Source organism: Mus caroli, unplaced genomic scaffold (genome assembly GCF_978045245.1).
Source record: "Mus caroli unplaced genomic scaffold, Mus_caroli_1 scaffold_12, whole genome shotgun sequence".
Lineage (NCBI taxonomy): Eukaryota > Metazoa > Chordata > Mammalia > Rodentia > Muridae > Mus > Mus caroli.
Genome location: NW_028227267.1, coordinates 41,073,345 through 41,099,344, shown reverse-complemented (window position 1 = coordinate 41,099,344; position 26,000 = coordinate 41,073,345). Strand labels below are relative to the sequence as shown.

The 26,000-nt window shown below is 38.6% G+C and overlaps 1 protein-coding gene across 2 annotated transcripts; it reads left to right on the top strand.

The window, feature by feature from the left end:
• The first annotated feature begins 104 nt into the window (after positions 1 to 104).
• Ap5m1 (adaptor related protein complex 5 subunit mu 1) lies at positions 105 to 24,289 on the top strand. Of its 2 annotated transcripts, XM_021181306.3 has the most exons (9): positions 106 to 429; positions 6,922 to 7,567; positions 12,069 to 12,296; positions 13,516 to 13,655; positions 14,116 to 14,201; positions 14,294 to 14,412; positions 17,151 to 17,247; positions 19,678 to 19,792; positions 23,620 to 24,289. In XM_021181306.3, the coding sequence occupies exons 1-8, from the start codon at positions 356 to 358 to the stop codon at positions 19,758 to 19,760; spliced, it is 1,473 nt and encodes a 490-aa protein (XP_021036965.1). In that variant the 5' UTR covers positions 106 to 355; the 3' UTR covers positions 19,761 to 19,792; positions 23,620 to 24,289. The 2 variants fall into 2 exon arrangements, with proteins under 2 accessions (XP_021036964.1, XP_021036965.1); XM_021181305.3 differs by lacking the exon at positions 23,620 to 24,289 and having other exon boundaries at positions 105 to 429; positions 19,678 to 21,009.
• Positions 24,290 to 26,000: the final 1,711 nt, after the last annotated feature.

The window sequence follows — 26,000 nt, the reverse complement described above, 5'->3', positions numbered from 1 at the left end:
GCGGGGCGGGCGAAAGGAGCGAGCGGCGGGCCGGCCGTGGAGGCTCTCGTTTGCGACAGGGTGACGCGTCTTGAGCCTCGCGGGCCGCCGTCCCGGAAGTGGACGAGAAGAGTATTCCAGTCCCTTGAGATTCCGGGTGTAGGTTCTTAAGACCTTCTGAGGAGTGTTTTAACCTCCTGGAGGGACCGGGAAACTTGAGTCACCTCACCCGGAAGAGCGAGCATCTCCGGTGAGCTCTTGCGGCTCAGGGAGAACCCGGACGTTGCCTGGTAGAGCCCATCCAGAAGGCGGGGTCTACTCTGGCTGGATGGCGACCTTAGTTTCTGCACTTCTCTGATACTTGGGAGGCTTAACCATGGCCCTGCGGGCAGTGTGGCTCATACGTCACGAACCAGGAACTCCACTTGGTGGCACCGTCAGGTTCTCCAGGTAATTGCAAGTCTGGATCCTCAGGCATGATGGGTCCAAGGATGAATCTAAGCATGAGTTTTTATGGAGCACTGAGTCTCACCTGTCCCAGGAGCAGCTAGCAGGGTGCCCTTGGGCAAGTTAGGCTTTCTACGTTTATCTCACTTTGTTGTAAGGAATGAGTTGCTTGCTACATGATGCTACATGTTTTCTAGTATTACTGCTATTGTATCTTTATTTATTTGAGACAGGATTCGTGTACACCTGGCTGTCCTGGAACTTGATATGTAGACCAGGCTGGCCTTGAATTTACAGATACCTCCAGAGTGCTGGGATTACAGGTGTGGGCCACGACACCCGGCTATACTAATGTATCTTTAAAATTAATTCCATCTGTTTAAGTTTGGTACAAAAATGATTGCTTAAAGAACGTTATAGTTTGCAGCTTCTAGTGGGTGAGCAAAATAGAAGTGTGAAAAATTAAATTACAGTCACCTTTTTATCCAGGTGACATAAGTGGTTTGGTCCCACCTTTAGAATTTGCCATATCTTACCAAGATAATTCTGGTAGATATTAACCCCGATATAAAGTATAGCTGGCTAAGTTCCCCCCAGTCTATAGGCTGTCTCGCCACTTTGCTTGTAGTTTTATTTGCTTTGCAGAACTGTTTTGATTTCAGGAGATCCCATCTGTCAGTTCTTGAGGTTGTTACCTGTTCTTGGCAGTATTTCTAAGAAGCCTCTGTGTTAATGAGTAGATGTGTGATCTTGGAAAGCAGCAATGTATGGTAGAAAGGTGACCAATTTTAAATCTCTTCGAATGTAAACCAGTAAGCATGTGAGTGGTGTAACTGAGGAACTCAGTTATTAGGTTTTTGTTGCTGTGGCTTTGAGACAGAGCCTCACTGTGTACCACTGGCTTACCCAGAATTCACTGTGTAGACCAAGCTAGCCACAAATTCATAGATACCCTCCTGCTTCTGATTTCCAAATACTAGAATTAAAGGAATGCAACAACCATGACCCACATTAGTTGTTAGTTTTGCTTACGTTTCAATAACACATGTACCTGGTGTCTACCATACTGGATAATGCAGGTCTAGATACTTGAACTGTATGAATATATATATGGTTTTCTTTATTTACATTCCTTAATGATAGGGTCCAAGCTGCCTCTACCTTTCAGAACAGTGCTATCTAGTAAACATCCTCAAACAGGGCCTTAGAACATGTCTGTATGATTTAACAAAATACTGACAAATAGCTTCCCTGAACGCAAACACAGTCATTAGAAATCAGTGAATTGGGCTGGAGAAATGGCTCAGCTGTTAAGAGCACTGACTGCTCTTCCAGAGGTCCTGAGTTCAATTCTCAGCAACCACATGGTGGCTCAAAACCATCTGTAATGTGATCTGATACCCTCTTCTGGTGTGTCAGAAGACAACTATAGTGTACTCGTATACATAAAATAAATAAACACTTTAAAAAAAATCAATGAATTTCTGTATTTCCCTGACTCTTATTCTAATTTTACCAGTAAAGGAGATCTAATTTCTATTTGTATACCTTTCTGTAACAATATTCATTAGACTCTTGAAATACCTTTTCTGTGAATTACCCTTTCCAAAGATACCATTTTATCCATTCTGTATAATTTTATCTGTTATATTTAAGCCCACTAACAGTACATCTTTGAATATGGTGTTAAGTAGGAATTTAATTTTTTCTTTATATTATTTGAGTTTTCCTAACATCGTTATGTAAACTCTCTCTCTCTCTCTTTTATTGACTCACTACTGATGTTTGCTATATTTCTTCATATAAACATTGGTCTGTCTCTGTTCTATTACTTTCTTTTTTGTGCCAGTGTTCTGGTTTTATGTGCATGTATTTGTATCTTAACATTGTAATAGAAGTGAGACTTTTCGTTAATTGAAAAAGTAAGTTCTCTGAAGAAGCCATGCAGAGCTGAAGAGATGCTCAGTAATTGAGAACATGTCCTATTCCCAGCACCCCTGTGGGGCAGCTCACCAGCCACCACTAACTGTAGCCCTCCCTATTAAAACCAACATCTTTTTCTAAACTCCAAAGCCATCTGTACATACCCACTGCCACCCTTCCACATATATACACATAATTGAAAAATGGTAAAAACATTTTAAAAGAAAAGTCATATTAGTTTTCAGAATGCTTTCCCAGTTGTGTATACTATATACTTTAGAAGACACATTCAGATATGTTTAGGTGAGTTTCAGTACATCTCTATGGAGGTAGCAAGTTGGGGGGGGGGTTACATAATTAATCTCTGTGTCACTTTAATTTTGTTTTGAATGAACTCCTAGTTTTGTGAAGTTCAGATTCTGACCACTTGGAGCTGATGTTAAGGCTAACAGATATGAATTAACACATGCTCTATAACCTTTTAGAAAAAGATGTAAAGAAACGTGTGATAATCCTAGTTCTAAAGGACAGCAACAGACCAAAGGACTATTCAAGTTGAGCTTGGCAAACCAATGTGTTTTACTGGGGTTACTTAAGGGAGCATGGATGACTGACAAGAAAACACCCCAACCACCAAAGTCACCTGAGTCAGTTGTTCACCAGTTGTATGGTAGTAGTTGATGTTTTGAGGAGAGGCCTTAAGAGGTTCATGTCAGGGTCTCTGCTAGCTAATAACTTCTATCTTAGCCCCAATTTCATTGCTGTGAACAGACATTATGACCATGGTACAACATTTAACTGGGGCTGGCTTACAGTTTCAGAAGTTCAATTCATTAACATCTGGCAGGAAGCATGGCATTATCCAGGCAGACACAGTGCTAGAGAAGGAGCGAGAGGTCTGTGTCTTGATCAGACTTCAGGCAGGACAGACTGTCTTCCAGGGAGCTAGAAGGAAGGTCTTAAAGCCCACACCCACAGTGATACACTTTCTCCAGCAAGACAACACCTCCTAATAGTGCTACTCCCTGGGCTACTCTCCTCAACTCAGAGCAAACAATGTAACCATTGAAATGATCTAATTAAAGCCAATAAAGACACGGGAGGAAGGAGGCCTAAACTGAGATAAAATCCTGCTAGCTCAGGGAGGTAATTTTATTTTCTTAACTATATACAAAATATCTATTTACAAGCCTGATCCTTACAACTAAACTGCTAGTTTTTTAGAGATCTGTGTCATACTACTAAGCTAGTCAATCTTTCTCTTGAGCTCCTCTAAACCCAAGAGATCTCTTTAGCTCTCTTGCCTAGAATTCTGTTTTACTTGGGTCCTGCCAACTGATTCTCTGTTGTTCCTGCAAGTCCAAAGAGAAAAAATCCCTATCTCTTCAAAGCTAAGAGAGAGAGAGAGAGAGAGAGAGAGAGAGAGAGAGAGAGAGAGAACTATCAAAGTCTAGTCACTTATAAAAGAAGCCTCTGGCTCCTCCCCTACACCTTTGGCAGGCTGAACCATGTCACCAAAATGGGTTGGGTGGGGGCCTCCAAGTCAGTAGGAGCAGAGCCATTTCTCCTTTAGGGTAAGGTAACTCAAGGGTAGCTTTATGACTTCCTAAAGTCATAGAGCAAGGAACACAAGACCTCACCCAAACAACTTGCCTTAAAATAGGCAAGAACTTTCCATTCTTTAACATCTTATCTATGGAGGCTTTTAGAGGCACACCTAAACTACATCTCTTCAGAACACAGCTACTGCATCTGGCAAAACAGTATCTAATTAAGTTTTTATATTTTGCTAACAATTAGTATGTACAATAATCAAATATCCTGTAACAAAACAGCCACACTACTGCATATTCTCTATATACACACCAAAGAGTAGTGGCTGTCATTTGAAATACAAGAAGGCAAATGATTTTACTACAATAATCTTGATTATAATATCAGCTTAAGTACAGCACAGGTTGGTATTATACCCCATAGCTATAGGGATACCTAAGGCTTGAATCCTGTCTTTAAAAAAAACCTAGATTAGTGTAAAATGACACATTAAGTCATCCAATGAAATATTTATTAAACACATTGAGACATTGTTTAAGGTCCCAGGTTAATTTATTTTTTTTATATTCAACCATGAGGGTTTTATGCTTAAGAATTTTATCCTCTAGGTAACTAGAAAAATAAGAGGGAACTAATGGTGTACTAGCTAATTTTCCCCTATTTAATCAGAAAAATACATAAGAATCTAATCATTATAGTACATTATTTTTAATTATTATCAAATATTAGCATCTTATTAGAGGAAATACTAATCTTGACTTATAATCAAGATTGCTGCATTAAGATTATTTGCCTTTTTATATCTTAAATAATTTTGTTATAAAAATTATTTTAAAAATTACATAGTCATTACTATCCATTTGCTAGGCTTTTATTTGTTTTTATGGTGGAAATTGAACCCAGTGTTTCATGAACACCAAGTACATACTCTTCCACTGAGATATACCCCTTGACCTGCCATTTGTTTCACAAATAAGAAAAGTCAGAGTTCTCTAGAGGAACAGAACTGATAGAATAAATATATTATTAATTGTATATTTACACACACGTATACATTATATATAATATACATGCATATATAGTATATGTATATATACATATATGTATGTGTGTGTATATATACATATACATATATATATAAATCTCATATATATATCTCATAAATATATGAGATATATATCAATAAATCTCATATATACACACACACACACACACACATATATATATATATATATATATATGAGATTTATTGACGTGGCTTGTAGGCTGTGATCCTGCTAATCCAACAATGGCTGTCTAGCAATGGAAAGTCCAACAATCCAGTAGTTGTTCAGTCCATGAAGCTGGATGTCACAGCTGGTCTTCATATACACTGGAATCCCTGAGAAGTAGGTTCCTAATGCCAGTGCAGGCATGGACTTTGCCAGTGGGAGTGGAGGAGAGCAGGCAAAGAGAGAAAGCAAGCATCTTCCTTCTATGTTCTTTGTATAGACTGCCAGCAGAAGGTATGGTCCAGATTCAAAGTGGATCCTCCCACCGTGAAAATCTGCATTAGAAGTAGGTCTTCCCACTTGACATGATTTCATTAAGAAACACACAAAGGCCGGGCAGTGGTGGCACTTGCCTTTAATCCCAGCACTTGGGAGTCAGAGGCAGGAGGATTTCTGAGCTCAGGGCCAGCCAGATCTACAGAGTGAGTTCCAGGACAGCCAGGGCTACACAGAGAAACCCTGTCTCGGGGAAAAAAAAAAAAAAAAAAAAGGAAGAAAGAAAAAGAAACACAAAAAGATCCCTCACAGGTGTACCCAGACACTTGGACTTTAGTTTATTCCAGATACAGTCAAGTTGACAACCAAGAATAGCCATTACAGAGAGTTAGCTTATATACTCAAAAAATGAGGACTTAGTGAGTAACTTTATTCTGGACCTTAAAATAGAAAGGAAAGGAATAAAGAAAAACATATTTGTTGAGAGTGAAAACTGTGGTTAGGAGCTGGCGATTTAGGTTCAGTGGTAGGGTCAGTTCTTAGCCCTGGAGAGAAGTGCGATATCATTAATGGATTCTTATAAATGACTGAAAGTGCCTAAGCATATTGTATTGTGATGGGGAAGATAAATTAGTAAATTTACATTCTACCCAGATCATATAAACCATAAAGGATTAATTTGATTTTCCTCTTTTTTTATTTATCTCAAAATATCTTCCAGGGCTAGAGTGATAAGCTGTTATTACTAAAATGATCTTTCATAGTTTTTCAAGAGTTGGTAAGGACATTCACGACATCTGTTATTTCATTATATAAACTTACCATCATCTCAAAAAATAAATCTAAAAGTTTCGAGTGTTAAATATAACCACTTCTTTGTGACTAACCTACTAAGATGGAATTTAAAAAAAAAAAAAAGCTTATTATAGATACCTAGAAGAAGAAAGGATTTAACATTGGCTCAGAGTTTGAGAGTACCATCTCTTCGGATGAAGTCACAGTCTAGGAGCCTGAGGCAGCAGCTGACTCATTGCTTCTGCAGTCAGGAACCAGAGAGCCATGGGTGCTACTCCCCCATTCTCTCTTTTTAGTTTATTCCAACCTCAACCTAATCCAGAAAGCCCCACAGACAGACATAGCCAGAGATCTGTTTCCCTATAGACTAAATCCCATCAGGTTGACAATTAGGATTAACCATGACTTCAACCAAGAAGGAATCTGAGTGTCTGAAAAACAAAGGTTTTGAGTTAGAATCATGTGCTCCACCTATTGAAAAAAAACTAAATAGAGTCAGTAATTTTCAGCAGTATTTAATGCATTTTATCCTTTGAGATACTACATGAAGTACTTGGCTCCAGTCAGCAGGGAGCAGGTTTAATAGTTCAGGGTTATTTTCTTTGGTAGTGTGTATTACTTTTGTTGCTTTATGCCTTACTGTCATGACTGTTTGCCTTGTGTTTTAAAATCTTTTAATTCTTGAAAGATTTTACTTGAAAGAATCATTTGTAATGTTTTTGTTCCCCTAATGCAGACGATATCCAACTGTTGAAAAGCGAGCCAAAATCTTCAATGGAATGAATTATGTTCCTGTACCTGAAGATGGTCCCTTTCTTAAAGCATTGCTCTTTCAACTTAGACTATTGGATGATGATAAGGACTTCATGGAGAGACGTGATGGCTGTTCACACATCAATAAAACCTCCATCTATGGGCTTTCAGTAGGAGGTGAAGAGCTCTGGCCAGTCGTTGCCTTCCTGAGGGATAGCATGATATATGCAAGTGTTCCATTAGTTGAACAAGCTCTGTCCCCTCGCCCACCTTTAATTAGCATTAGTGGGGTCTCACAAGGCTTGGAACTGCTGTTGGGGATACAGGATTTTCTTTACTCGAGTCAGAAAAATGACACTGACCTACACACAAAGCTGAGTCAGTTGCCTGACTTGCTTCTACAGGCTTGTCCTTTGGGTACTTTATTGGATGCTAACTTGCAGAATTCACTGAATAGCATTAATTCCGTATCTGTGACTCAGCTGCAAAAACAGCCAGCCTGGAAAGTTGGAGCATACAAAGGGAAAGCACAGATTTCTATTTCTATCACCGAAACAGTAAAATGCATGCAATATGGTAAACAGGATATAGCAGACACATGGCAAGTTGCCGGAACAGTCGCTTGCAAGGTGAGGTTTTCTCCAGGATTTGCTTTGTCATACCATTTAACACTGAAGAACAGTCAGTTTTGCAACTTGCACTTTACATTTTTAAATGGTATGCTTGTTATCCTTAGCAACAGCCATGAAATGTTATGTTATCTTTCTGAATTTCTTACAAATTGTTTACTTAATGACTATAATGTAATGAATCATCCCATTGCTCTAAAATAGACATTATCTTCTTAGTTCTGTGGGTTAGAACTTTAGGAGCAGCTTAGCTGGAACCGCCATTGTAGAATCTCATTAGCCCATAGTCAACATGTTGATTCCAGCCATTGTCATCTGAAGATCTGACTGGGCTTGGAATATCAGCTTACAACATGACTCACTCACTGGGTGGCAAGTCAGTGCTTGGCTGATGGGAGGAGCCTCAGTTCCACTCCTAGTGATGTCTTTACTGGCTGCTTAAGTGTCCTGACAACTTGGTGACTAGCTTCTTTCAGATCAAGTAGTATGTGCTTGTGTGTGTGTGTGAAGAGAGAAAGAGATTGAGATTGATTCAAAGCTACATGGCATCAATTCTACTATGTTCTGTTTTTTAGATGCAAAGCCAATCACTAAGTCTGGTCACACTGAAGAGATAGAGCATCAGGTCCACTATTAAAAACGAGTTGTTTCAGAGAACTTGTGAATAAATATTGAAATTATCTAGCTTCCATTTTTCTAGGAGATGAAGTTGAACAAGTCCTCTGGCTTTACATCAAATACCAAGAAGGGCTCTTGTTTTATTTAAGTAACTCAACAGTAGACTCATTTGTCTTAAACTTAGAAAATGTAAGAAAACAGTTAGAAACTTCAATACAGATAATGTGTTGAATGTCAGGTTGAATAATGATCAGAAATCAAAGTCCTCCAGTTAAATACTACCTCTATATGTTACTAGTATTCTCAAATATGTTTTAGTTCTTTATGTATTTTGGTAACTTTAATGTTCAGTCACTTTAAGTCCTATGAATAAAGTAAATTTTAAGAACAAAATTAGACAGGGAAATTGACTTTTTTGAATTAAAGTAACCTAAAAGTTTTGTCATGCTCAAAACTGCTTTCAAATTATCCATCCTAGTTGGAAGACTACTTTAAGAAGCTTGAAAAAAAATCATGAACTATCTCATTCATCACTCTTAAAGTAGCTGAGTCTTAAAGTAGCACAGTAGAATAAAAAGTGGAAAAGGTCAGGATGTTTTCATCCTGGGTGTGTTGTGATTACGTGATGTGAACATCTCTCTAGTTACTGATAAGTTGACCCTAGGGATTTGTTTGTTTGTTTGTTTTTGTTTTTGTGGGATGTGTGGGTGATTCTTATCCTTAGTCCTGGCTCAGATTACGAAAATGAAAATCTTTCTCAAATAAAGAAGGAGGGACTGGTGAGACGGCTCAGCCAGTAAAGGCTTCCTTACCCCAAGCCTGTCCACGTGCTGCGAGAAATGACTTGACTGGTTGTCCTTGGACCTCCACTGTGCGCTGTAGCACACATGCTTATACACATCCATCCATGCATACTCACACACAGTAACATAAATCTATGTAACTTCCTAAAACGTGTTTTAAAGTGGGGCGGGAGAATGCAGTATACCACAACCTAACACTAAATGTTTCTATAGTGTTGATCTTTGCCACTAAGTGTTCTGCGGCCTTACAAAGTCACATAATTTTGCAAATCTTTTATCATTTTAAAATAAGATAACCTTTCCTGTGCCTTCTACTTTTATAGTTCCTATTTCTGAGGTCCAGATTTGCATATGCCAAACTTTTTAAAAAGAGTACATAAATTCCGTCCAGCTTGGCTGTCCTCATCCTGTATTTGTGGTTTTTAATTGACTAGATAGTGGGAAATTTATTGGAAGTTTGTATAGTGACACCCTTTTTTTGATCTCATTGTAAATGACACATTCGAGATATATTAAATTTTAATATCCTTTACTAGTAAATATTTGTATATTTTAATCTTTCCCTAAGTAGCAAAAACAAGCCTAAATTCTTGCAAATATACAAACATAGCACATATTTTTAAGTTCTAATAAGAATAGTTGTCATTTTAACTTTCAGATTTGAACTTTGATATTTTTCTAATTGTCACAAGAAGAAAACAACGACTTTCCTAAACTACAACTTATACCCTAGCACAGTTCAGTACTGTTGAAGTACTTAAATGTGAAGCAGAACTACTAATGAATTCATACTTGTTTAAATTGTACATCAGATTTTACAAAATGAGATGACTTAGTGGTTAAGAGCACTTGTTCCTGCAGAGGACCAGGGTTTGATTCCCAGTACCAACATGGTGGCTCATAACTGTCTGTAATTTCAGTTTTGGGGGATCTGACACCTCTTCTGACCTCTGGGTACACGCATGTGATGTGCATACATAAACTCAGGCAAACACACATACCATAAAACTAAACAGACATTTAAAACATCACAAAGTGAAAGATTTTATATTAATACTGGGGAAAAATAAGAAGTTAGGAAAGGGTGGACACTGCTAACCTTTTGAGGATCCCTTATGATTAGCAGTGGATTTATGAGGAAGCACAGAAGCTGCAAGAGGGAAGCAAAGGGCTGGAGAGGTGGCTCAGAGGTTGTGAGCACTGACCCCTCTCCCAGAGGTCCTGAGTTCAATTCCCAGCAATTACATGGTGGTTCACAACTATCTATAATGAGATCTGGTGCCCTCTTCTGACATGCAGATATATACGTATCTGCATGCATATATGCATATGCATGTATATGTATATATATATGCATAATATATATAGATATATATCTGCATAATGCTGTGTACATAATAAATATTTTTTTAAAGGGAAGCAAACAGAAGCATAAGCAGTGACATACTGGTGACGTAGTCAGTGCATGGGGGAGACTGTGTAGCATTTAGACCTAAACATTTCCCTGCTGAGTCCTACTGTTAAATACCTTGTATCTAGTCAAACAAACAATGCCACTTTTATGGATCAGTTGGCTAATTGATCCAGTACTTTACAAAGTAAATCAGGGCTGAAGAGGTGGATCAATGAATAAGAGTGCTTGCTGCTCTTACAGAAAACCCAAGTTGGGTTCTCAGTACCCATGCCAGGCAGCTCACAACTAACTGCTTGTAACTCCAGCTCCAGGTGATCCATTGTCTTCTGGTCCTGGCTTCCACAGACTCTGTACTCATTGCACAGACCACACACAGAACACATAAACAATTAAAGGTAAAGTAGGAAGTCAATGTCAAGCTGGAATCAAGGTACAAAGGAAGACCCTGACCATACCCCTCTCCCTGTACCCGCATTTATACACACACAAGTAAGATCTGCTGGTGTCATTTATGAAGTAGAGATGGTAAACTTCAAGAACCAGAGAAGCTGGGGAATCAGTCTTGTCTTCTGGTTTCAAAAACGAGTCACTCAATGCTTCATTCTGGAGCCTGGTATAGGTAGAGAAACCAAAGTTCACAGAGAAGTCTGACACCTGCCATCTCAGCCTGTTGAACCTCAAAGCAGGAATTTAAGGCGAGGGCCATAACAGGAGCTCATGGAAAGACTTTTGAAGCTGTCTCACCTGCCTTCCCTGACGTCCCAAGGCTAATGAAATCCCTCATGCTTACCCAGCTCACCCAGGGAAGTGTCTACATTGCAAAAGTATACTCTCAGGAAAGCAGCACAATGTATGTAAGGCTTACATGTCACAAAATGAGCTAGGTGTGAAGAGTGCAAGGCTTTCCTTTGCACCTTTACTGGTTTGGTGAGTGTGGGTGCACGCTACCACCGTGCACATGCGCAGAACGGGACAACTTGTAATGGTTGGTTCTCTCCTATCAGGTGGGTCTGGGAATCAAACTCAGACTACCAACCTTGGCTACAAGGGCCTTTACCCACAAAGCTATCAAACCAGACTAAGCAAAATACTATGGGGGGGGGGGGTATACCTGCAAGGACTGGCAGGTGTTAAGGTGTATGTGGAGGTACAAAACAGTACGATTTATTCAGGAAAAATGCAGGGTTTCTATTTGTAACATTTAAGTCAAGGGGTATAAGACCAGTTAGATGGGAAGCAAACACTGAAAGGCTTGGAAGGAACCACTGAATTGCCTGAACCCAGATTCAATATAACAAAAGCTAAATTACGATTCGTCAATGTGCTCGGTATTGATGAAGACTGGATGGACTAGAAGAAAGCAAATCTAGATACAGCTACTGAGCTGAAAAGTTAGGAGGGCCCATGGATTGCAAAGGAGCCTGAAAGAAACCAGTGAACTTAAACTAGCTTCTGTGGGAGCTAAAAGATGAGCCAAGGGGTCTGTGAAGGCTCTCTGACCACTGGCTTGGTTAACAGGGTATCAGATTGTTAATCAGAAGACAGAGTTCAGAGAATAATGCCTAGAGAGAGAGGTTGAATTAGGAGAGATGATTTGAATTGAGAAAAGCCTCAGAGATGCTGCATTGCTTTAAGGTCTTGGTCATCCTTGTTCCTTGTGTTACAGTGTGACTTGGAAGGGGTCATGCCAGCTGTTACCATCAGCTTGAGTCTCCCCACCAACGGGTCTCCACTTCAGGATATTATTGTTCATCCCTGTGTGACTTCTCTGGATTCTGCCATTCTGACTTCTAGTAGCATTGACACAATGGACGATTCTGCATTTAGTGGGCCGTATAAATTTCCATTCACTCCGCCTTTAGAGTCCTTCAACTTATGCCACTACACTTCTCAGGTAAACCGTTTTGGAAAAGTTGAGCCATTATTGGTCTCAGACGAGAAATTTTCATGAGTCATTTACAAGACAAGTCAGTGAAGGTTTTCTTCTTAACCTTTAACTAGGAAACCAAGGTTACAGGTTTTAAATATAAACATGAAATCATTCTAATCCCAGGCATCCTTCACTAAATAAAGCTGTAATCTAAGTATTAGTTATTACTATTACTTATAAGTGTGCTATGTCAGACACTGTCCTAGGCACTTTGTGTGTCTTTTTCTAGTCATCTCAACAAATCTTAAAGTAGACGTTATCTCTGTTTTATATGAGGAACATCTTAGAGAGGCTGAATGACCTGCACAGAAAGAATCCTAACTGTGAGTGCCAAAGCCTGGGTCAGAAGGCAGATTCTCCGGGTTCCTAAAGCCTAACATGATTCCTACTGTATTGTGTCAGTTGTCTCTTGTCCTCATTATCAACCAGCCCATGAGGAAATCTTGTTCAAGGTAGATAGACTAGAAGTCATTGATTTTGAGAGGCCAACAGGAATTCTCATTATCAGTCAAGAGAAGAACTAGATCTAGGCTACCTGAGAATTAGAACCAAAGTTAGATCCTTCTAGTCTGACACTCTCTCCTGTCTCTTCTCTGCTTCTGTCTTCTTTTGAGTTTCTCTGTCTTACATGCTCTTACAGCCCTAGGACCCACATATAAGGGAGAACCTCCCTGTGTCTTGCGTCAAAAGCATAAATAAGTGACACAAGCTTTTAATCCCAGCCCTCAGAAGGCAGAGACAGGTGAGTCTCTGAGTTTGAGGCCAGCCTGAACTACAAATCAAGATCCAGGACAGTCAAAACTACACAGAGGCACTCTTTCTCCAAAAACCAAAATCAAGTAGCAGCAACCAAACTCATACCAGCGTGCAGACAGTTTCCTCTTCAATCATTACTGACCAGTTAAGCCGTGCCTGAGGAGGGGGTTGAGGAGGAGAAACAGCACAGTCACAGGAAGGACAGGAGCAGCCAGAACTGTGGGCAGAACAGTTAGAGTGTGTGGAATACAACCTGTGCTGCAGTTCTGAGAGCGTGAGGAGGAACAAGTGTGTACGCCCGCCAAGGTACCTTTCTCATTTCTGCTCAGAGAGGCATGAGTGTAGAGCCACCATTGTTGTGAAAGCAGTGTAGAACACTCCCCACCTACTAAAACCATACCTGTACATAATGATTGTCTGTTTTCAGGTTCCTGTCCCACCAATATTGGGTTCTTACCACATGAAAGAAGAAGGAGTACAGCTAAAAGTAACAGTTAACTTAAAACTACATGAAAGTGTGAGAAATAATTTTGAAGTCTGTGAAGCTCACATACCTTTTTACAACAGGTAGAGATAAATGACATCACACTATAATTGCTGTCCTCTCGGTTTTTCTGAAGTCTACGTAGAAATCCGCCTTAACCAACAACGACCTGGCGAATCGAATTAGCCAGTTATAACATAAACCTGTTCTACTTTTTAAATGGAGTCTGCAGAATAGCTCTTTACAAAGTATACTTAAATAGCAAAGTCATGGTTTTAATGGTGCACCCATGCATGTGAGATGAATGGACTCCATATGATTCTATAATTGTCTCTAGGAACACTAATGTAAGATATATAGTTACTGTAAATGCTTATGTGATTTCTGCTGGCCTCTAAGATCAGTATTTATTATTCATTCTCGTCTGCAATTGGAATACAGATCTGCTTTTATGATGTAAATACAGTAACAAGATTTGACTCATCTCTTTAAAACTTTTTTCTGAGATTTTTTTTTTCTATTTTGTTCTGTTCTGTTTTAAAGAGGCCCGATTACCCATCTGGAATACAAAGCTAGTTTTGGCCAACTTGAGGTTTTCCGAGAAAAAGGCTTACTGGTCTGGACTATCGGTGAGTATGGTTTTGTTTATTGATTTTTTTTTCTCATTTCCTGTAGAATTTTTTTGTTTTAGAATAACTGATTGGCACATTTGTGGTTTTAGGCCAGAAGTTCCCCAAATCAATGGAAATTAGTCTTTCTGGAACTCTAACTTTTGGAGTTAAGGGCCAAAACAAGCAGCCATTTGATCACATTTGTATTGGAAATACAGCGTATATAAAGGTAAATACGTGAACACTGGGTCAGAACTGGTTCCTTTATTTCTAAACTGCATATATATTTGAGTTTTACTGTTTTCCAGCAATTTAAATTTTTTTCTGTGCTTTTTGTGTAGCTAAGTCTTTTTTAAGAAAAATTTGTGAGGGTTGTGTTTGTTCTGTGGTGTTTGTTTTTGCTTTTGTTCTTTCTTCTATTTTCGCTGTTAAGACAGGATGTCTGCCATAGCCCAAGCTTAGCCTCCTACTTCAGCCTCTCTTCCACACTGGGAAGACAAGCACGAATCAGCACACGTGGCCAGTAGCAGTCATTTTTATGTTTCACTAAATACTTAAATTTTAAGAGAAGTAGTTAAGAATAACTTAACATTACAGTTTAAACTACCCAGCTCTTAGTTATCAAATTAGATTCGTGTTCAAACCTAAGATAGAGCCCGTGGTTTCTCAGGCGGTTCCAACATAAACTAGTGACACATCAATAGTAACTGCTTTTGGTGTCTCAGAGAAAACATGAGTCCTTCTGGCCAAAACAGGCTGAGGACAAGAGGCGCATGAAAGCTGACTGATATCTTCATCTGAAAAGTGGGTTAAGTAAGGGGCAGAGTGGGTCAGAGTTCCATCCCAGGACCTCAGGGTGGGAAGTGCCAGTTCTCAACCATTGCCCTCTGAGCTCTGCATCCACGCAGGGCATACATGCACCTGTATTTACACACTCACAACGCAACACTTGCTTACATAAACATAATCCTTATTTTCTGAAGTGACTTCAGAGAGTGAAGAGAAGTCAGCAAGGCTTCAGAAGCCTGTGCTAGAAATCTAAGCTCTCCATAGGAAGGGCAGGTAGTTGAGGTTGGAACAGAGAGGCTGTGCATCTTTTATTCCATTGGGAGGTGGTTTAGCTTATCAAAATGGTTCCTTAGGAGTGTTAGTCTGCAGTGGATGAGGGGAAAGTGCATGATGGCCGAGGCTGTGTAAGTCTTACTATTCTTTGTTTTATTCTCACCATCTAGTCCGGTGCCTAATACATAAATATTTGCTGAATGTATGTATCGATGGATGTGTTATGTCTATGTGGTAGTATCAGCATATCTTAATGTGAGTGTCTAACAGGAAGCTGAAACCATAGAACTTGATGCACTTGAGAGAGCAGCCACATATAAGGATTTAGGAAGACCCACTGGAAAGAAAAGGTTGAGGCAAGGAAATGAATAAGATCAGAATAAATAAAGTAAGGGAAAATTCAGAGGGGTTAAGAAGGAAGATTGCAGGAGTAGCCAGGGAGGTTACAGGGAAACAGATTGCTACATTCCCAGGGAAGCCAGTGATAAGAGATCTACGAAGGCAGTGGTAGTGGGGTCTCAGTGCACTGCTGAGAACTCTGTTTTTCCTGTCTGAGCTATGACTTTGTCTACTATTTTGTTTTAAAGATTATTAAAAATTCCTGAATTTTTCCAGAAAAAAATGTAAAATGTCACTATATTGTATGCTCACTGAAGATAATTTTTAGAAAACTTCTCTCATTTAATTTTACTTAACCAGTTCCTATCAGATTGAAATCATGTAGTAAATATGGAAATGAGCCTTGTCTATGTAAACTCCAGCACTGAGAATTATAGCACTGAAGCAAGCACAAGCTCTTTGTTCTTAAAGAATTGCTATAAGCGATCCTTACACTCTAAAATGTATTACACTCAACATGCACACACAAAAAAATTGAAGAAATTTGCAAAGAAGAGAGGAAGAAAAAAAAAGTATAAGGCTCGGGATGTGACTCAGAGATGGAGGGCTTGCCTGGAGTATGTAGACTTTTGGCTTAGTGTAGAGATAGCAGGATCTTGCAAATGAGGTGTTTACCAACACAGGTGAGAACCACAGCAAAGGAGCCTGGAAAGGAGCTGTGTCAGCTCTTACAGCTCAGTGGATACCTGCTGTATACCATGGTGACCTCACATCACCAATGGACCCCGAGAGCTGTAGGTTTCATTTTAGAAGGGTTTTCTAGATGAGGGAAGGGAATAACGTGGTAACAGTTCTATAAAAGTTGGGCTTCGGTTATCAAAAAGCTAAGTAGAATAGGCCATTTCCCCGAGTGTGAGATAAACTGATGCTTCGTCTTGACGTGATTGCATTTTTGTGCTTTATTAAAGAGCATATACATTCCTCCACTTAAGGAATGTGATTGGGGCTTGCCACATGGCTCAGAGGTTAAGAGTACTTACTGAGGCTGCTCTCTTCCAGAGGACTCAGGTTCGATACCCAGCACCCACATGATGGCTCACAGGCATCTGTAACTCCAGTTTCAGGGGATCCAGCTCCTCTTCTGACTTGCATGTAGGCAAAACACCTATACATACGGAACTTGATTGATTGATTAATTATTTTTCAAAGTATGATCTGAATTTGTCACTGGTAGCCTGCTAGGGAGAAAAGACTATACAGTATATCAGACAGTACTTTTAGAAAGCAGTTCTTAGCTCAGATGCCAGCTCTGCTCCATCCTGAGTACCAATTCCTTCACTGTGTGCACCAGGGTGCACATTAGTGGAATACTTGGGATATGTTAAGCACCTACAAAGAACAAAACTCGTACAGAGGGGGAGGGCACACATTTATTATGTGTTCTCACAATTGTAGTTTAATATTTGTGTATAAGCTTTGTGAACTATCAGGTAAAGCTTTAAAAATGGTGAAAGGAAGGATGTGGACATGATACCGCCTCGCTGAATGTTTCTCTCCTTTCTCCAGCTTAACTTTAGGATTGCAGATTATACACTCACTGGATGTTATGCAGACCAGCATTCAGTTCAAGTTTTTGCATCAGGAAAGCCAAAAATAAGTGCATGTAAGTCATATAGATTCAAACTAAAGAATTAAAGTGGGGATATGTTGTCGCTGCCTAAGGTGAGATTAGTGTGCAATGAAACTTGAAGATTGGAGAATGATCTCATTTTATAAAAGTTTCTGTGGCTTGGTCCACTCCTATATAGCCCTTTGTGAACTTTGTGTTGCTACCTGTCTTCTGTTTGAGTACAGTCTGGGTGAGCAGTGTCCAATTAGTGAGGGTTTTAGTATGTGCTATATATGAATTTGCTCAGCTCTGGTTATGTTAAACTCTTGTCTGGCTTCAGTGTCTTATTCTATGTACTTCGGAAAAGCTAATGAACTTCTTCATCTTTTTTTTTTTTTTTTTTTTTTTTTTGGTTTTTCGAGACAGGGTTTCTCTGTGTAGCCCTGGCTGTCCTGGAACTCACAGCTAATGAACTTCTTAAAGTTTTAGTCCCTTCAGTTATAAAGGAGAAGTAGTAGGGAACTATTTACTACTCTAAAGGCCTTGAGACCTGGGAGAGTGGAGCCTAAAAATGAGGTTGCCTAAAGTTTCATGCACTAGCTAACTTTTCAAAGCATCAGACAGTTTATACTCTGAGTGTTAAGAGGAGTCACACGAATGAAGTGTACAATCACAAGGGCAAGCTGCAGGTGGTAGACGAGCCACACATGACAAAAACACAGGTGCTCTTTCACTGAGCTACAGCCGCAGTCTCACACTCATCCTAAAACTAAGGATTAAGTCTGGGAAAATTGGAAGGATGGGACAAGACCATAATTATACCTGAATGCCTCAGAAGAGATAGAAAACTCTGAGCTACAGAACTGTGAGCAGTCTCTGAATGGCAGCCACTCCGCGTAATGGAATCAGAATCAGAAAGTTTTCTTTCCCTCCATGTTGTTCCTGTGCTTTCTCCTCTAGCTGTTTTTTGCTGTGTTTAAATGAATTGATGAACGCATGTTCCCAGTGTATGTGTTCTGAAATTGATGAAGGCATGCTCATAGTATATCTGTTCTTCTATGAAAGTGTAATATTAAACAATCATTATTGTGTCTAAATACAAACAAGTGAATATTTTCGATTATCTGTGAGAAATGTTATGTCTTTAGATAATAACTAAAATATATTTAAGTACTTTTTTAGTATTTACCAAACATAATTTTAGAAAGCATAGTTAAGAATAGGAAATTTCTCTGACATACCATTTTTAATACACTAGTAATATATCTTATTTATTTATTTATTTATTTATTTATTTATTTATTTATTTATTGAGACGTCTCACCTGCATAGCTCAGGATGGCCTCCAACTCGCCATGTTCTTGCCTCAGATGCCCAGGTCCTGGGGTTAGAGGTGTGTGCTCCAAGCCTAGCTTCTGCTTGCGCTTTATATAAAAACACTGAGTGAAGAGTTCATTTCACATGAGTCACTCACTGTACCTGTCTTTCATCCCTTCAGACCTCCATCTTGCCTCACACTGAATATAAATATCCATTTTAATAGTAGCATCTTCACCTGTGGTGTATCCGGTACAATGTCTCCGTGTCTTATGTATCTTAACTCATCAAGCCTCACAGCACCTTAAGTGTTGGTGTCTCTGCTTTGTGGCTGGAGACATTGATGGAGCAGAGACGAGATGAGGGCCATCGAGGTAGTAAGTGGCAGTCATGAGATTCAAACACAGGCTGTTGGCCTCCAGAGCCTATCTTTTTAACCATGTGCTGTGCTCCCTCCCAGTATTATCAAAGTAGAAAAGGGGACGTAATGTAGCCTACATTGTGTTCATTTTGAAGAGCATGAAGAAAGGTTGAAAAGCTGAACTACGTAGTCAGTGGTATATATAGTAATAAAAATGTGTGTGTTCCAGGTAAGCATAATTTTATCAGTTTTGTAGCTTATGAAACTTTAGTTCAAGGAGGTTAACATCTGTCCAGAGTTGCAAAGCTGTTAAAACACAACGCTTAAATTAGAGGCAAACTATAAGAAGCCAGGAAGGCAACCTCTTCAGAGTCCTGTGAGGAAGATGGATGTTATTCATGTCTCTAACTCTTTGATTTGAATAATGAATACCTTGACTAGAATTTGGGACTTGGTAGAGATCATAAAGAGAAAACCAAGAAGAAATAGTGAAATAATTTTACCATTAAAGTAATGGTCCATTAGAAATACAACTAGAGATGTAGGGAGAATAAGTGTTTGGTATAAATGAGATGTTTCATATAAGTTTCAGTGTGGTTTACCCAAATATTTATGAGCTCATTTTTTATATTGTATAAGTTTTAATAAAGCCTCAACAGAATAAAATAAGTGTTAATATTTCAAAGTTATTACCATGTCATGGCTGTACTCCACAAATTAAAAAACTAATGGCTTTGTTCTCTTACTGAGTTTTTGCTAAGGTTAAATACTTTTATCATTAATTTCTTTTCTTTTTCCTTTTGTAGATCGGAAACTAATTTCTTCTGATTATTACATCTGGAATTCTAAAGCACCTGCTCCAGTAACATACGCATCATTGTTACCATGATGTTTTTCATATTCAAAGGAATTTATCTGATGGTAACATTCTATCGTAGAATCATAGTATTAATTTTTTTACATGCATTCCCATAGCCCATGACTGAAAAATTACTGAGTGGTTTCTTTATGAAAACATTCATATCTTGCATTTATAGTCTGATTCAGTGTAAAAGAATATTTTCAAGGCTAATGTCCCTTTTTGTTATTGTTATTATGCTCTGATTCCATGCCAGTATGACTCAGAATATATAAAAGCTGTGATTGGCTTTGCTTTAGACTAGTCTTGAGTCTCTGTACCACACGTTCCTTCCTGTCCCATGGAGAGACAGTGCTTCAATCAGAGTCCCTTCCTTGAGTAAGAGCTCAGCCTTCTCCTAGTGCAGGTTCAGTCAGCCATCCTATAGGCTGTAGTTGATTTACAAGGAAACTGTGTGCTTATCCAAGCCTCAGTACAAAGAGCATGCTGTTGCAGAATACCCATGGTCTGGTTAAAATAGTCACAAATCGTTTCTTTCAAAAGAGCCAGTGTGAAATAATGGGATAATGTTCAAATAGTAGCCTGGTCTTTATCACATCTCTCCTGCTAGCCAATAAACCTCCATATTCCTATTTGATGTTCTAGAGCTCCTGTCTTTCCGAGAAGGGTCTCATGAAGCCCAGGCTGGCCTGGGTCTCACTGTGTACCTAAGGATGATCCCTCTTAAGTGCTGGGATTACAGTGGTGTACCACCATGTCCAGTACCCTTCTAGTAATCGAACTCAGGGTTTCATGCTTGCCAGACAAGCACCCTCCCAGCTGAGTGATGACCCTAACCCATCAAAGGCTGCTGTAACAATATGCCAGAACAACTGTGTTTAGGATGCCAATAGACTTAAGACTGCAGTAACTTCAGAAGATGAGCATAATGAAGTATGATTTTTTAGTGTCCTTAGACAAGGCTTTAAAATAATTGTAGGTATTATAGTATTTGTTTAGTTTTTAAAAATAAAATAAAATCTGGTAATGAATGAACTCAGGTAAACAACCAAAAGCCTTTCTGTGGGTATCATTTAGACTTATTTAATATATCAATTTTTTTCTCTTTAAGTCTGTCCCTGTCATTTTCTTTTTACCATTTCTTGATTCCTTTAAAACTTTCTAGCCAAGCTCCTTATCTTCTCCCATTTCTACAATTACATGACATATTCTTTTTTCAGAGCAGCATACTGTTGTCAAATTCAACTTAAAGTGACTATTTTTAAAAAAAAAATCTAAAGATCCTGGGAACTTAGCTAATGCCAAATGTAGAAGCCAGACAATAAATATAAATTGCAGAATAATATTTAATTAAACTTATTCTGGGTTCTGTTTCTTTTTGTCTTTTTTTTTCCCCTTGAGTCTTCTAAAAAAAAAAAAAAAAAACACTTAGAAGAAGCTGCTAATTCTTAGAAGTAAAGCTACCATCAATGAAGGGAAGTATTTATAAACTTAGGACTTGAAATACAGTTTGTAGAGTCAGTCCTGCTCGTTCTAGACGCTTTATTGCCTTCAAAACATTATCCTAGAATTAAGTTCTCTTTTCATGGTCCTCCTGAGGAAATGGAGGAGACTGGCTGCCTGATGGGGACCTGAGCTAGCTATCCTGACCTAACTGGAGGGAGGGAGGGATGGAAACATCTTTCCTGAGAAAACACTGTTCTGTAGAGGCTTTTTATCACTCTTCAACTCAAAATTTAACATTTCACTCTAATTTATTAATGGACCTGTTTGGAAATTTTGATTGTACAAATGCTTAACAAATTGTACTGTGGTAGATAAGACACGTTTATCTAGTGAGCAGGGAAAGATTCCATGTGTAATCCTTGAAGCAAACTCTTCATAGACAAATTAGAAAAACCAGTGACCTCTAATTTGGCATTTCTAGAAACCTGGGGAAATGTAGGGGTTGCTAGAAAAGCGTTGGGGTGACAGGGAACCAGTGCCATCTGTTGCCATTCCGTTGTAACCCAGCACTGGGGAACTCAAAGCCAGCCCACATTTTCATGCCATGGAGATCAGCTGGGCACACCGATGCTTCTGATTCTGTCTAGAAACCTGTCACTTCAGGATAATTTCTGAAGACAAAGCGTGCTCCCGGTTTGGTAGGTGACCTGTTTAATGTTTTCCCTGTGTCTGGGAACTCCTTAGTGTAATTAGCGACCTTTGAACTCCGCAGCTAATCCTGAGCTGTTTTGTATTCCTTACTCATCTTTACGGCTGGACCTTTCTTTTCTTCAGAGTCCACTGCCACAATTAAAGAAGAAACAGCTGCATTTCAAAGGGATTCCGATTCCAGAAGCTTAATCGTGATTGACATGTTCTTATTCTAAGCTATAAGACACTCTAAGAGTCCTTTCTTTGGTTAAAACTTCAATCATTTTCTAAAAAATTATCTCACTATGGATTTTATTCACTTTCTTTGATAGCTATTCTTTGCGTTTTTTAACTTGGAAGGCGCTTTGTATGTGCAGTGAATGTGAGTGTCGACTTCCAGTGAGAGAGTGGGACATTGTCAGACCTGCTCTAGATGCCATCGTGCTAAAGTCACATTTAGTGACAAAATATGATTATGAAATCTGATATCAGTGTTGTAATTATCCTTACTCAACCCAAAGGGTTAAAAAAATGTTCATCCTAGAATGAACTCTAGAAAAGATGGGTCATGATTTGAGTCAAGCTGTTCTCCACGTTTTTAGTAAGCAGTGTCTTAAAGCACACACTATAGCAGCTAGAGAGTGGGATGGTTTATATGATTAAATAATGGAGCCTGTCAACTTGGAAGCAAATAGGTTCCTTGGACGATGTCCTTGGAACATTTAATTTTATTTAAACCTTAGCCTATCTCAGAATCATTTCCTTTCATGCCATCTCAGTATTTCTACTGTTAAAATATTGTGGTCTTAGATTTCTTGTGCTATGTTTAACAGCAGACATTTTGCACATAGTAACCATTGCCAATTTTTGTTGTTGTTGTTGTTACTATATTGTAAAGCCTTAACAATCATTCATAGATGTTCACATTACCCCTGAGAAGTAGTTAGGTGGGGTTCCCACCCAAAACCTCTGCATGGACTGCCCCCGTCGCAGAAGTTGTCTCTAAGACAAAGGTCAAAAAAGGGATGTTAATAAACAGTCCTCAGGTTTAAGGGACTTTTTAGGATTACATCTTAAATTCCAACAAATCAGATTTAGGAGTTGCTGAAAGTGAAATTGATCCATCCCTCATCCAAACTTTGCAATACTTCCCTGTTCTGACATCGCTGAGATAGTTAGCTGTATTATCAGATTAGAAACCATTGTACCAGGCTGCTGAAAGGAAAAGGAGGCAAAAAGCTAAACATGGGATGAATCCTGAACCTTTTAACCTGGCTGAAGTATGTTGGTTGCTGTTATGCAAATACCTTCAATCCTCTGCTAAGTTCCGTGGAAATAATTTTCTTGAATGACAGGTTGATTCAGCAAGGATTCGGTCGCTGATTAATCCCCCTTTGATCTAGGGTATTTCCCTTAACCACCAGTTACCTCGTTCTGACAAAGTGCAACTGAGATTAGGGAGATCACTAGAACACTCCCAGCCTGTGCGCCTATTCTCTATAACCTTTTAAAGCAAGGGCCAAGAATGCAATTTAGTCTCAGTTTTTGAAGATGTAAAGTCTTGTCTGCTAAGTTAGAAAGTCAATTGAATACCAAATGAAGTTTATTTCTTACGTAAAAGAACAAACATTTCTTCTTTGCTCTGCCTAACAATGATATTAAGAATCATGGGCTTTGAAGAGAGAAAAAACAAAGGCCACCTTCCAAATACAACTTCATGTTTTGTTTCATGTGCATGTTTACTGCCCCCCAGATAACCCAAGAATCAAAAGGAGTGGCTACAGTTATGCTGAGAAAACACTTGTGTTTCGTGAGACTGCAGTGCCTTCTCATCTCCCCAGCCATCCCCAGCAGACCTGGAAAATACACTGCATAGCATCGCACAGAGTTGCAGCTAGGGAAGACCTGGAAAATACACTGCAGAGCATCGCACAGAGTTGCAGTTAGGGAAGCATGCAGCACACAGTCTTGTTAGATTTTCTTCCGTGAAAAAGTAGCGCCTCATAGTCTCATTAAAGTAATAACTGCATTCCTTTTCCCATACTTGCTGATCATTCTGTTAGTGTCTGTGCCTCTTGCATTACCTTTTCTCCCATATATTTAAACTCTGAAATAGTCTGTGCAGGTTAAGAAGAAAATTCAGGCATGTTTCATACTGTTTGTCAAGGAATTCACTTTTTAAAAACTATTATCAATATTATTTTGCAAGATGTCAAAGATTTATTCAAGTATACTTCACGATCTATAAAATGTAAAGATACATAATATATACACAATTATTTGTAACAAAGTTTGTTTTTAATTATCAAGTTTTTATTAATGATTCACTTTATAAATAAAAAGAAACATAAGATGTTATATAATTGTTCGTTATTCTAGTAGCAATCTACAATAAAACCTAATGTTTAAATGATTTCTTATGCTTTTTTTACTCAAACTTTTGCAATTTTGTAATTAATTAATAAATAAAAATAACTCAAAGGCATACATAAATTTGTGACATATTAGCCTCCTGTAGTCCTAATTTAATGATCAGTTTTCAGATACTTTGGGGGAATCAGAAAAAAATGTAGAAGATACTGTTAAAGGGCAAGATTCCATGGTTATGTTGCTAAGAAACTTATGTTTTAGTAGTTGACTCCTCCATGTAATAAATAGGCAATAGAGTATTCCCTATTTTAAATATGCCACCATGGAATATGCATATATGCAGCATAGGTATCTGTGTGCTCCTGAAGTGTATTCCATGCCTGCTGAGCTGACTTTACCTGGGAGCCATTTCAGCATTGTTTCAGGGGAAGAAAAATATTGTGACATCTCTTCAGATACGTCTGCAAACATTGTTAGTTCATAATAATAGAGAGATTCATTAAAATGAAGATGGCTAAAAGTCCCATGAGATTTGTCTTAGAAAATGGTTAAAAATCCTCAAGGGCTGCTGGCTTTCCACCAGCCTTTCTTTCTTTCTCTTCAGCACCCACATCGTTGACGTAGCACATTGTCCATAGGTGTCCTGGAGAAGGACTGTGGCATACCGCATTCCCTAGCTTCCCAGCCCTGAAGCATGGTCCTCTGAGGTCTGGGTTGATTTTTCGTAGCCTCTGGTCACGGTGTAATTGGCATCAGTGTGTGCTGGTATAGGATGCTCCAGCCTGAACAGATGCTGAATGCCCAGGAATGGAAAGATGGGGTTCCCTATTAGGAAGTACAATTTTGAAAACTGTATGTTTCCTTTAAATGTCCTTTTTTAGATAATAGTTTTTCAAAAAGAAAATTGTTTTTCATAAATACTGGTAATGAAGATAATGATTTTTTAAAAAATTGTTAATCCTTAAAATTTTTACCTTTTCTTCGAGGGTCTTGAGTGCCCTCTGCAGGTTATAAGTAGATAATTAATGACTATAATTTCAATCCTTGGTTTTTCCCTATTTTTAAAGTATCACCTGCTTATTTCAAATCTCAACAAAAAAGGTGATTCCATTTATATTGTTAGCTATTAATTATCAATAATTAAAATATGAAGTCCCTTTCATTATTGAGTTTAATACAAGGAATTTCCCACCTGTGAAATTGGCAGAATTTTATCTCTCACTCTAGAAGCTGGACCTGCAGTAACACACACTTCCTCACGGAAAGAAGATATGAGGAGTATTTAAATATATCTGAAATTATTCACATACTTTGAGAATAGCTTTATTTTCCCATTAATCTCTTTAAAAGCATACATTTGAAATATCAAGCCTTGATTTTTCATCTGGGTCAAAAGTACACGAATTTTAGGATTTACAACTGTTAATAAAAGTTTAAACAATGAATAAATTAAAAGTCACACAAGTGATGTAGTTGGAGGTGATGTCATTTTAAGGGTCAGTTTATAAAAGATCCAGTAGAGATTGATTTGGTATTGTTTATTCTGGAGGGTTTCCAACTAATAAAAGTATTTTTAACTGAAGGCAACATCTCCCTTCTGAGGGCTGAAATATACACCCTGTGGAATACACTAGTCCCTTACTTTAGTGTTTGCTTTCCTTCCTTTGGGCTAGCAGATTCGTCTCTACCATATAGTCCATCTGTGGGTGACGATGTATAGTTGGGGTGCAACTGGCCCTTCTGGTTCAATTAACTTAGTGAAGC